Raw genomic sequence first — 14427 nt, forward strand, 5'->3', positions numbered from 1 at the left:
TGGACATTTTACTCAGCAGTGAATCAATTTTTTGTTTCCTTTTTCTATACTTGTAGACTTCCCCCCAAGGTCTTATTTACTCATTTACCTTCCTCCTTTATATGACCCTTGGCTTTGGTTCAAGTATGTGCTTGCAACATTAATAATGGCAGAGGAAACAGGAAGTAATTTCCCTCATTAGAGTTCTAAAACTGAGTATTACTGAATAAGATTATTAAAGCAGAGATTTAGTGGTGCCACATCAGATTAGCACCATGTTCTTTAAAATAAAATTCTTTACAATCAAACATGCGTTGCATAGTTAGCCTGACATGAGTATTGCAAAGAGTTATATCCCTTTCCATTTATTGTTTTTCACAATGCTTAAATACTTTTCACAATATTTCTCTAGGACAAAGTTCTGTGAAAATTGAAAGGTTAAACTGAAGTGAATTTCTGATGTTTGAAAAAAAAACTTAAAAGATTTTTATAGATCCCCTTTTTCTTTTCAGTTCAAAAAGAAGTATAAGATTCTCTGATGCTCTAAAATTTAGTATCTATCCTTGGGGGTATGAACGATCTAGCCTAGTTAAACCCATAAAATGGTACTTTGTTTATAATAAACTTTGATCACTTTATTGTGTTGTTTGTTCATTATATCAACACGTAATCTTATAAACTTTTCTGACAGTTGTTTTTTTAGCCAATAAAGTATTGGCAAACATCTCTTTCATAATTTGCTTGCAGAGTGTGTTTTAATAACCCATTTCTCCCTGTTTTGTCCATTTCTTTTTAGGCTTACTGGAAGCTTTGTGCCAGACTTGATAGTGAGTATGAGCAGCCAAATGTGGCTGCACCTTCAAACAGATGAAAGTGTCGGATCTGTTGGCTTCAAGGTTAACTACAAAGGTAATGATGAATTAAAAAATATATGTTTTCTTAATACTATCAGAGAATACTTTTAAATTCAAGTTTAATTACATCTACAAAATAAATTTCCCAGAACTAAAGCAAGAATATATTCCAACAAAATACTTCCCTCTCTAAATTAACTACAAATGTTGATTTCACTTTTCTTTATATAAAATTAAGTTTTCTTTCAATGTATTTATTTTGCATACCTCATCTTTCCCATCCTCCCACTTACTCTCTCTAAGCTGTAGTCACTCTGGACTCCTAGCCTTTCTCAGAACAGGCAATGTTGTTTTATACGCTTTATACAGTTTATCCAAAGAAAAATATTCTAATTATCAAATATTTAAATACAAAGTAAAGGACTTAATTCCTCAACTAATCCAGTGTGCTTTTTAATTTTTTTGAAAGATCAAGTACATGGTTTTGGTGTTCAAATGATCAGATCCCATGTAAATCATATATTAGACGTGTGTTAAATTGCTACTGCCCATCCCAGTGTTGGCAGTGATGCTGATGATCGATTACATGTGTAAAACAAAATCTTTTGTCCTAGTTTCATTTATAAGAGACAGATGTAAGCATTCTGAAATCGTGAATATCTTTGACACATGATGAACCTTGATTAAAGTCAAATACAGATAATTAATATATACACACAATGTATATATTAGAAATGCAAATTTGAAATTTGACTGAAAAAATACATAAATTTTAATAAATTTAATTAAAAACTATGTTTTAAAAGATAAAAGTAAGATAGATACCATTAGAACATTATGTTGCTTGAGTTTATTATTTCTATTGTGGGAAAAATAATTATTCTCTATCTTACATTTAAACAATGGCTGTGCAAAATTCTCTTACTTGCATAAGAATAACTTTTAATCAGAGGTTCTTTTTACAAACATTAGCTTGCCATGCCTTTTTATCTGGGCACATGGAAATGAATGCATGGTGCTGTCAGGGAGACAGCACATATACATTCTATGTTTTCAAATTGTGATTAAATTTGGTACTGCATTAATTTTGAATTGTTCAGGAAATATGTTTAACTGTCAGTTTAAAAAAATTAAAAGGTTAGTATGATTATAATTTAAAATATATTCCTCCTCCATTTAAAATATACATCTATGTTCAGTAAATAAAACAAAGCTACAAAATCTAAAGAATAGCCAGCTAATGTTGAAAGTATCTATGTCTTGATCTTTTTCTCTTATTTTTTCCCTTCCAAATAGCTAACTGAAACTGGCTTTCTTATATTCCTCTTTGTTTTATTATTTTCTTCACCCTATGAAGATTACCTGTCAGAAAACCTATAGTTGTTTAAACCTTAGAAACTATATTAATCATTAATGATAATGCTTCAATGAAGAACACAGTTATTAAAGCTCATGAACAGGTTGGAGCAGCAGGGGAGTTCTATCAGTATTTGCAAGGCTTTCCACTTCAGTGAAGTTCAAGAGCTGGACATGCATTGTAAAGTAGCACAATTATTTTGTTTTCTTTCTGTTCAGTTTTCAATAAATAATTCCAAAAATATTTCTTAAATATTTGCTGTATGCCAACTATTGAATGAGTTGTAGAATATAGAAAAAACATCCAGATAGTATCTCTCTCAGGAAGATAGTAATATAGTGACAGAAAATATGCCCTGCTATTCATACAGAAATATCAACATATATTTGAAACCAACACAGGAGATCCTTAATGAGTATTGTCTTTATCCTCCTTCCTCCTTTCATTCTGGTCTCTTCCAATCTAATTTCCACATTGCTAATGGTGTTCCTTGGCTGCAAAGAGGTGATCATATTATACTCCTGCTCAAAATGTTTCTATACTTTCTATTGCCAAGAGATGAAGTCCAAAGCCTCCATAGACCTTATGTTCCAAATTAATTCATCCTTTTTCGCCCTTCTCCCTGCAGTTCAACTTTATCAAATTATCCATAATTCTCTGAACCCAAAAAGTTGTTCACACCTCTCTTTCTCTGGACATTCAGTAAATTCTACCTGAACCTTTATGTTTCAACACAACATCACATCGCTCATCCTTCAAGACAAAGATCAAATATTTTTTCTTCTGTGAAGCCCTCTTTAACTCCACCCATCATAAAGGAACACTTTCTCTGTTTTATAAAACTTTTACCATATATATCCACTATAAAACCATACAGAAATATGTCATAGTCATCTTTATATTTCCTTTAGTAACCCTTTGCTATGTCATCATAGGTGATGAATGACTATTGTTTAATGAAGATGAATAAATGACTTGACCCATATAATATGAGCTAGGGTGAAACATGTCCTCAAAAGTTTAGTTTACCATAATTTTTTCTTACTATGAAAATCACATTTTTTGTATTCAATAATTTAAAACCTGAACTCAAAGTTGAAATAGGGTTCATTTTGAGAAGTTTCAAATTTTGATGTGCAGATAACTTCAGCAACTTCACCTACTAAAAATAATTTTCATAATTGCCATGCTTTCTCTTAAGTAGTGTGTTGGTTCTAAATGGAACACCTGCGAAAAAACCTTTCCAGATCTGATCTAAAGATATCTTCCCTTTTTTGTCATCTGTGGAGTTTGCATGAGATGGTGTTCAATGTAGATCTGCTATAAATTAACTATGTATTTTATTGCATATTTGTCCTTTATATTTTTTAAATTTTAAACAAAGTGACTAAATTTTGTAATTTAGATTTTTTCATAATATATATTGTTTTTTTAATTGCCTAAGAGTGCTTTGAAAACTTGAATTTAAAGAAAATTTAAATGAAATCTCTTAGAAACTAAAAATACAAGGTTAAAAGCTGTGCTGCTGTGTGGTGGAATGGGGGGTGGGAAGGAGGGTTGGCAACCCCCTATTGGTCAGAATGCCCCTCATTTCTTCCAAATGTTGGAAAAGCCCAAGTGCCCCATAAAAACATAGTTTAAAAAATGACTGTTCCAAGACCATCCTATTGACTGAGAGACCAAAAATGTACCTGTGAATATAAAATTATACATAGTTGATTAAAATGTCACTATCTTTAGAACTTCAGTCTTAATCTTTGGAACTATCAGTGTTTTTTTCTATAGACTTTGAGCAGTGCCTGTCTTAAGATATAAAAAGGCAGTAAATATTATTAATCAAGAAAATAATACTTTATTATAAATGCAATTCATTCTTTTTAAATTAGGATTCATTTAATGTTTATTATGCACATGGCAGTGTGCTGATTACTATATGCAATATTGGAAACAAATAAAATGCCACCAGACTCTTGACAAATTTAATGATATTCCTTACTTGTAAAAACCGGTAATGTCCATGTTAGGTATAACAAGTCACAGCCATCCTGATTCACAGGAGATTTATATATTTGATTCAAGATTATGATTCAAAATAATGATTCAAGACATGACACTAGGTGTTCCTGCTGAAAAGGAAGAATGACCTAGCCATCTGTCTTGCCCCATTACCCACTGTTTTCTTGTTTTTATATTGCCATTATTTTAAATGCTTATTAAGCAGAAAGGAAGCCCAAAGAAAGGCAGTTGTTTTTTTCCTAATGGACACATTAGCATCCATTAACACTGCACTATTTTTTTTGATATATTTTTATTTTCATCTTAGCCTAAACAACATGAAAAGGATAATTAATAATTACTAAGAGGCTTGTACATGGACATCTGTATAGCCTGCATTAACTCATTAAATCTTACTAGAACTCCAAAAGATAATAATTATTAGTCATTTTTACAGATCAGAAAACTGATTAGTATGTGGGCACCATAATGATAGGAAGTTTGATCTGTTTTGTGTTCCAGCTACCCTAACTGGTGTGAAAAGCATGAGGGGACCACAAGATTGTATTAAATTACTGAGCTCCAATGCATAAAAGCAAAGTATTCAGTTACTCATGTGTATACACACACACAACAAAAACCACCTGCCTTCAAATGCATGTGCATTTTTATTTCCATATGGTAATTCAATGTCCTTTAGGAATATTTAGTAAGAGAGCTTAATCCATGACAGAGGTGTATAAAAAAATCTCCAGACTACAGAGTTTTGAAAGTGGTATTGACTCATTTTAGAAATCAAACATTGAGATTGTTTAATTTTCAGTTGTGTGGTAGTGTGCATTTTCAACAATGGTATTATTAGCAAACATGTTTTGAGTGTTTATGTACTATTGTGAGCTCAGGAGGCATATCATTTGATCAGCTGCAATAAACCTACAAGGTAGTAATATTATCCCAATTGTACAGATGAAGTAATCGAGGCACAGTAAGGTAGGTAATTTGTTCAAAATCACAAGGCCTGTATGTGGAAAAATTAAGAAATGACTCTGAATCTTATGTTTTTAGACTCCTGCCTTTCAGAAACTTTATATTATTTCCATAAATCTTAGCTTAATTTATTTAGACATTTAAATAATAAAATAGCTCTCAACTAAAGTACACAACTAGAGTTTAAAATTTGATGAAACTATCTGCTTTTACGGAATGCCTTAAAATTTTGAAATAGAATGTTTTCATGAAAGATGATCATTTTCCTTAAATATTTGAAATAATTAATTTTTATGGCTCAAAGTGGACTGAGAGTCCCTTTCTTTCATTGTAGGACTGAGGACTAGGAATTCCATTGTTTCCTCAAATGTCAGTCGTTAGTAATTAGGGAATATGCCAGAGTTAAGGTGGATTGATACCAAAGATTTGAAATGTAAATAATTATTTATAAGTGTTCGTCCCAAATTTAAGTTCAAATTTAATCAAAACCTTAGCTTCTTTTTAAAATGCACACTTAATGTTGGAGGTGTCATTTTAAAAAATATATCAAATAATGTATTGGGGTGTTGATTAGGACATTTTGCACACAGCTTGTGATGATATTTTAAATAATAACTTGTACAGCAAAAATCTTAGACAAATCAGGCTTGGAGGTGTTATGGTTTTACATTTATGGAAGCATGTGTTTCTTCCTTCCTGTTTCTCGTTCCTTTCTCTATTCCTCTCTCTCCTTTCCTTTCTTCATTTTATCTTTGTTTTTGTATGAGATAATATTCTACTTACTAGTCTCCAACTGATTTTTGTTTATCAGAGTAGCATGACTGACTGTCTTGCCAGTGAATTTATATGGATAGGTGGCCTTCTTCTAAATGACTAACAATAGTCCACAAAATGTACACAACATAATTTAACATTAATCAATAGTCATTTAGATCATTGCCTTTATTATGGTGTTACAATGTGAAATAAATATTCTTGTACAAGTATCCATACTTCTTTTTCTTCTTTAATGAGAAAGCAGACTCTGAAAATTGTATGGATTGAATAATTACTTCCTAAATTTTGTTATTTCCACTCTCCCAAAAGTATAAAAATGAGGCTTTTTCTCTACAATTCAAAGTGGAATGCTACTAATCTTTTAGGTGTTTGCCAACCTGATGTATTAAAATGCAGTTTTATTGTATTTAAAAGCTACTGAGTCATTGGTCATCTTCTCATAGACTAATAACCACTTGGATTTCATCCTCTTTCAAATTTTTCAGCTTTATATTCTTTGGAAGTCATTAATGATTGCAACTTATCTGCTTTTCCTCTAATTCTGAGTGAACGTGTGGCCATATGACTGTTAAAATGTTAAAAAAAGTGACCAGAGTCACTCCCAGCCAGTGCATTGAATTATGAATCATTATCTCTTTCAAAATGAGCACTAAGGCCGTATCTTCCAAAAGGTAGGGCTATAGAATGATGTAGCTTCCTTCACCTGTGTTCCTGAGGGACTACGGAGAACAGGTGTCCAACCCACTCTTTTCCCCAACTATGTAGCACACTCAACATGATCAAGAAATAGACCTTTTTTTGTTAAGCCTCTAGGATTTCTGGGTTAATTTCTTATTCCAGCATAAGCCAGTGTATTCTGACAGACAATGTAACAGTCTATATTTGGGTGGTCTTTTTACTCTAATCAAATTATAGGCATGTTGAGTACCTAAGGGGTACTAACCCTTAGTTTGATACATACATTACAAATATTTTCTTCTAGTCCGCTTTGATTCTATGAAGTAATTTTCTATACCAAGTTTTTGATGTTTTTATTCTAATTAAATTTGTCATTCCTTTTATTTGTGACATCTGGACGTGTGTATGTGTTATGTGTCTTTTAAAGATTTCATCAAAGTAATTTTTTTTTTACATTTTCAAACAATCCATCTGGAATTTATTTATGTGTTTTGACTGGGTGTTTTCTTCAAGATGAAAGGACAATTTTGCCAACAACATTATTAATTAGGTCATTATTTTCCCCTGAAATTTAAATGACATTTTCATCACATAACCAGTTTTATATATACATAGATGCGTTTAACTATTTTTTATGCCCAAACCACACTGTTTCAACTTAAGTAGTTTTGAAGTTTCTTTTTAAAATATTTGTGGGCAAAGCTCCCTGCTACTCTTCTTCTATTTCAAAATTTTCATGACAATTTTGTATATTTAACTTCCACCCATACTGTAAAATAATTCTGTTGAATTCATAAAAACAGTATTTGTGATTGTCATTAGAATTTCATTAATTTTATATATTCCTTTTGTCAAAACTGATATTCTTATATAATATCTACTTATCAATACTTCTTTTGTGTTTTTAGTTTTAAATTTTATGTGTTTTTTAAAATACTGCTTTTTAAAATAATTCTTAGCCTTAATCCTAAGTATTTCCTACTTTTTTGGTATAATAGGGCACTTATTTTTCTATTCCCATATGTAACTGATTTTAAAGAACTATTACATTATGAATATATTCCTCACTACTCTAAAGAAAAGTGTATGATTTTTACGTATCTGTGTAGTGTTTGGCCATATTTTTAATGCTCTTATTTTAATTACTTTATAATTAGTATTACAATATTTGGGAAGGCATTTATTAGCAAATTACAAAAAAACCAACTAATATGGTCTTAAATACGGGCTTTTCATTCTCATGTGAGAAGTCTAGAGGAGAGTTAGATGCTGATGTGGGATGACTTGGGTGCTTCCTTTCATTCTCTCCATCTTCCTTGGCATATTTGTCTTTGTCCCCAGAGTTATAACAACATTGTTTCCAGAGGTCTGCAGAAGCAGATTGGAACCCCCAAAATCTTGTTAAATTATAGTGAGGACAGCTGATATCTCTGTCTGCTTCTTCTTTTTATGCCAATGACTCTATCATTTTAACATTTAACATGATTCTTGATGCGAATATGTGGAAAAGAGTCTTAACCAAGTGTAGGGTGTTCCTTTTTAATCCTCTTTTATTCTGAGTATTTATTAGGATTGCCTGTTGAAGTCAAACACTTCTCTGCATCAGCTGACACAATCATGTATTGAACTGTGTCACTCCTTTGTCTGCGTTCATAGGTTTCCTTCCTAATGCTGGGACAAACTACCCTTTCTGCAATAAAACCTTCCTGAACAAATTACCCTTCCTTCAATGAAACCTTCCTGAACATAATATCCAACCTTTTAATACACTTTGGATTCAATTTATTAATAAGTTGATTACAATTTTTGTGTCTAATTCAGTGTGTGAATTAGACTATTTCTTTTCATGCAACCATTTCACACAGTTTGGGTTCTAGGATTATGGGAGTTAAGCAGAATGAGTCAGGAAATGTGTCAATGCTCTGGAATAGTCTGAATAACACAAGAGTTGCATGTCTTCGAGAATAAGAAAGAGCCTAGTGATAAAACCATTTGGACATTTCTTGCTTAAACTTAAATACTTAGCAAATTGTATTGTATTGTTTTCTATGACTACAAGTCTCTTCATAGCTCTTCTTGGATTAGTATTGTCATTTCATATTTCATTAGAAAATTTTCTAGGTTATAGATAATTTTCAAATGTATTGATATTAAAAAGCTTTTTTATAAAAATAATAAAGGTATCTTATCCAGATCACTTATTTATAGTGTATGTTAATTTCAAGGAGTAAATTTTCCCTCTCTCTCTGCCCTGCATCTGCTTTTATGCTTGCACAGCAATCCTCCCACTTTCTTCTAGTAACTGAAGTACAGGCTTTGATGAACCTTATCTCCTCCAATTCTGTACAGCTCTAAAGGTTTGTGCTTAACTAATCAGAATTCCCCTTGATACGGTTATCACTCCAGGATCTGGGACAAATAATGTGGATTCTGGGTGAAAGAAAATCTCTTTTCTGAGGTTGCAAACACTAAGGGTCATTTAACTAGGGGCTCATGGGGGCCAACTTTTGTTAGCTATGTCAATAACTTGGCAACAGAGAAAAGGCAGAATCAACAGATGGAAAGAATAAAAAATAATATTGTGGACATAAGTGAAACTCCTAAACACCTGAAGGGAACATTACCTTGGTTTTCCAATTTCATGAGGCTGTAAACTTCTTGTTTAAGCCATGGTGAGTTCAATTTCTGTCACTTATAACTATAGGAGCTTTGATTAACACACTCGTCATCTCTTTTTGTTTAATTCTTTCAACATACAAAAAAGGGAAATTCTGTGTTACAATTCACTAGTTACAGAATCACATTTTTTTTCTTTCATTTTAAAAAGTGTTATCATTGAAAAACACTAGATGGGTTTAAGAGAGAATGCATATTCATAAAAAGGAACAGTTATATTTGAGTAAGCAATATTCAATATGTCATTTGGTATTTTTCAGAAAAGGAAACTTTAAAATATTAGAGTTCTGCAATTACCCTCTACTAATAGTATACATCCATAATGGGCAAAATTCTTTGTTAATCTTAGTATCTGTGCCTTAATACCACTACATATAAACTAAATTTTGGTCCTTGTTTGTTTTGACCTGAAATCATGAAGATAGTCATGTGATTGAGATGTTTTGAAAGTAGCATCAGTTCCTTGGTTTTTACATGATGGTGACACAGAAATAATCTTGCTTAGTTATCACTGAAATCATTTTGTGAGGATAATGGATAAAAATTTGTGTGAAATGTTTTTGATTTTTTTTTTCTGTAATATTTTATGAATAATTCAAAAACTATTGGCCACATATATATGGTCAATTGATTTTCAACAGAGGTGATAAGGAGTTAAGTGGTGAAAGGATATTTTTTTTTATATATGGTACTAAAGCAATTGGATAGCCACAGGCCCAAAAAAAAAAAAAACAACAACCTTACCTTAAACAATATACAAAAATTAACTTGAAGTATTTTGTTATAGACTTAACTGTAGGAGTTAAAGCTATAAAACTTTTAGAACAAAAGAAATACATAGTCACCTTGGTTTAGGGAGTTTTCTCAAACAAGACCAAAAGCATGTTATATGTTATGGACGTTTGAGTTTCCCTCACGTACATGTTGAAGCCCTAACCACTGATACAATTATATTTGGGGGTGCAGTTTTAGGGAGTCAATTAGGTTTATGTGAGCTCGTGAGGCTGAGACATTCATGATGGGATAGTGACCCTATAAGAAGAGACAGTAGAGAGTCTTCTCTCTCTTTCCAAGCACTTACACTGAGAGAAGGCCTTGTGAACACACCAAGAGAAGGCAGCTGTCTATAAGCCAGAACAAGAGTATTCACCACATCCTGACTATGCTGGCACCCTGATCTTGGGCATCCCAACTTCACAAACTGTGATAAATATATCTCTATTGTTCAAGTTACCTAGTTTATGGTATTTTGTAGTGGCAACCTGAAACAACTAAGATATTATAGAAGAAAATAGTTGATAGATTGTACTTCATCAAAATTAAAAGGGTTTGATCACCATAAACACTATTAAAGTAAATGAAAAGGCAAACTACAGGCTGGAAGAAAATAATAATATATATATAAAGTAAGGGACTTGTATTCAGAATACAGAATGAATTTTAAGAATTCAATAATAGAATAAAGCAAATAATCCAATGTAAAATTGCTGTGCAAGCATAAAAGTAAAAAAAAAAAAAAAAAAAAGACTAGGTACTTCACCAAACAAGAAATTAAAATAACTAAAAAGCCTATGGAAAAAATGCTCACCATCATTGTCATTAAGGCAATGTAAATTAAAACCACAAGGAGATACCACTATATGTACCTACTAGAATGGTGCAAATTAAAAAGTATTCATGAGGAAGTGGAACAGCTGGCTTTCTAATACATTGTTAATAGAAAGGTAAAATAGTATAACCTTTTTTGAGAGTTTCTTAAAGGTAAACATACACTTCCCATGTAACCCAGCCATTTCACTTCGAGACATTTTCCCAAGATAAATGAAAGCAAATATCCATGAAAGGACTTGTACAATATACATAGTAGATTTTTGTTTCAATATTCCCAAACTGGAAACAATTTGTCCACCCATAGGTGAGTTTGTAAACAAAATGGGGTATTCCCCCACAATTGAACATTATTCATCAATAAAAAAGGGAAAGCTATTAACACATGCAACAACATAGCTGAAAATTAAAATTGCTATGCTTGGTGAAAAAAGCCAGATGAAAAAGAGAGTACATCTTGCATGGGTCTATTCATATAAAATTCTAGAAAATGCTGACTAAAATTAATAGTAACAAACAGCAGATTATTTATTTGGGGGGCATTGAAATGAAAAATGGAATGGACTGCCAAGGGGCCAAAGAAAGCTTCTGTGGGTGATAGATACGTTCATTTTCTTGACTATGGTAGTGGCTCCACAGGTGGACACATGCGTGAAAACTCATCGAGCTGTCCCTTTAAACACGGCAGTTTATTGTTCATCAGTTATGCCTCAGTGAAGTTGTACACTAATTTCCATGTTAATATTACCAAATAATGTTTCAAAATTAAAGCTAATGTAAGTAAACACAATTTTTAAATGGTGTTATTTTGAGAGAAATAAGAAGATAGGTAAACTTTTCAGCAGTTTTTGACAAGATTGCAAGAACAATATCTTCTTCAAAATAATTTTAAGTAGGAGAAAGTAATATATTTTCAGAATTTATTTTTTAAGTGTTGAAGTGGTTAGACTTGGCAGAATTTAAGTTTTTCTCTATTTTTAAATTTCAGTAGGTTAAATCTTTCACAAACAAGGATGTCAATGTTATAAAAGAGATTATGAGACACCATCAGCAGAACAAAAAGGCATCCTACAGTGTGGGAGAATATATTTGTAAATGACATATCCGACAAGGGGTTAACGTCCAAAATATATAAAGAACTCACATGCCGCAACACCCAAAAAGCAAATAACCCAATTAAAAAATGGGCAGAGGATATGAACAGACACTTCTTCAAAGAAGAAATTCAGATGGCCAACAGGCACGTGAAAAGATGCTCCACATCACTAATTATCAGGGAAATGCAAAGTAAAACCACAATGAGATATCACCTCACACCAGTTAGGATGGCCAATGTAGAAAAGAACAGAAACAACAAATGCTGGCGAGGATGCAGAGAAAGGGGAACCCTCCTTTACTGCTGGTGGGAATGTAAACTAGTTCAACCATGGTGGAAAGCAGTATGGAGGTCCCTAACTAAAAATAGAAATACCATTTGACCCAGAAATTTCACTCCTAGGAATTTACTCTAAGAATGTAGGAACCCAGTTTCAAAAAGATATATCCACCCCTATGTTTATCGCAGCACTATTTACAATAGCCAAGAAATGGAAGCAACCTAAGTGTCCATCAGTAAATGAATGGATAAAGAAGTTGTACATATACACAATGGAATATTACTCAGCTATAAGAAGAAAACAAATCCTACCATTTGCAGCAACATGGATGGAGCTAGAGGGTATTATGCTCAGTGAAGTAAGCCAATCTTATTAATCTACAAATGTCTTTTTCAAACTGGGCTGCTGCATTCTTAGGGTAAATTCCTAGAAGTGGAATTCCTGGGTCAAATGGTATTTCTATTTTGAGCATTTTGAGGAAGCTCCATACTGCTTTCCACAATGGTTGAACTAATTTACATTCCCACCAGCAGTGTAGGAGGGTTCCCCTTTCTCCACAACCTTACCAACATTTGTGGAAACACCCTTCTTTTTTATCCAGCTATATCAACATTTTTTTTTATTTTGCTTAATTTATATGATTTTTTTTCATTTTTTATTAGGATATTTCTTCAGAAGTCATTTGTAGGATCCCCAGATTTAGCTTTGCTATAATTCTGATTAGAGTCAGTTAAAAAAAAGTCACTACCACGTATTTATATAGTGGAAAAATTATATCTGCAAAAGAATTAATTGTGTGTATATGTTTTTGTCCTTTCTGTCCATTAAGACAGAGATTCTGCATAATCCACCATTGCACACCACAGTTGCAACTCAAACAGCTGGCCAAATAAATATGTCAAACTAGACTCCACAAAAGAGCTCATAGAGAACAATGTAAAATCAAAATGGCTTATAATATTAAATAATTATTATTTTCAAATATGCTTCAAAGCAGAAAAGTAATAAAGATCTTTCAAGACTTTGTTTGAAATTTATGAATTCCCAAAATCTTCCCATGTATTTCTTGGATTTCTCATGTTATAAAATCAAATTAGTAAAATAAAATAATGTCAGGCATAGTTATATAATTTTTATTTTACATATATTTCCTATTTCCCTATATCCTGTCCTGTAACTCAAACAAATTACGTTTAAGGATATCAAAGTCACCTATGAGGCATGCTTAGATGACTGTCTGATATTCTTTTTAAAAGGAACTTTGTCAATAACAAAAACAGTTTAATTATATTGAAAATAATACTGAAGTTTCTAGTTTCTTAGGAACTAAATTATTTGCCAAATACTAATGTAATTTTAGCATGTTACAGAGCTATACTTCATTTTTACAATTATATTGGAGTCCAAATTCATTTATGTAAATAAATATTTTCCTCTGGGGTGTGCCATGTGCATTACTGATTTCAATATTTGCTGCGGAGACAGTTTCCATATCTTCAAAAGAAGGAGCTTAGACTAGTCTTTACATTTCCTTTGAAATCTAGCATTTTATTAGATTTGATAAGTAATATTGTTATATGCATTGTACTGTCCAAGAATATTATCCTCAGTATTTAATTGTAGTAAACTGATAAACCTTCAGTGGGATGTTCTTTGTATAAGTTCTGAGATAAACCTCTGATTCAGAATTTATTCCAGATTTAATACCTTATTATCTGGTGGTGGTCTCAACACTGAACTAGTGAGTCCCCTTGGGTTTTCCTATTATTGTGTCTTTTAAGATATCTATTCTTTTCATACCATTTTCATTTTTTTAATTGAGATCTTGTAACCTGTAAAAGCGGTTTCTTTTTCCTATGAAAAATTACAAGGCACATGTATTTTGTGTGGGATTTTCATGATAACATTTCAGTCTGCCTCAGAATAAAGAGGGCTTTTAAGCATGACTCATGCAAACTTTTATATTACAGTAAGATTTATCCTTCTTGTTCTTGTTATTTATTAGCTTAGAGGATTTTTAAATGTTGTGTTATTTTACATTCAATACATCAAGTTCCTTCAGAACACGACTGCTCCTAAAATATCCAATTTGACTTTGTTCATCCCAATCTGCTGTAAATCTAAGCTCTTTTTCTACACC

The 14427-nt window shown here is 32.0% G+C and overlaps 1 protein-coding gene across 5 annotated transcripts in view; it reads left to right on the forward strand.

The window, feature by feature from the left end:
* CSMD3 (CUB and Sushi multiple domains 3) overlaps positions 1-14427 on the forward strand; it is a 1218504-nt gene that overhangs the window by 681041 nt on the left and 523036 nt on the right. For all 5 annotated transcript variants that reach the window (XM_057497816.1, XM_036876426.2, XM_057497817.1 and 2 more), the window contains one exon: positions 776-888. In XM_057497816.1, coding sequence (XP_057353799.1) covers positions 776-888 — 113 coding nt within the window. The remainder of the gene's footprint in view (positions 1-775; positions 889-14427) is intronic.

The sequence above is a fragment of the Manis pentadactyla genome, chromosome 3, assembly GCF_030020395.1.
Source record: "Manis pentadactyla isolate mManPen7 chromosome 3, mManPen7.hap1, whole genome shotgun sequence".
Lineage (NCBI taxonomy): Eukaryota > Metazoa > Chordata > Mammalia > Pholidota > Manidae > Manis > Manis pentadactyla.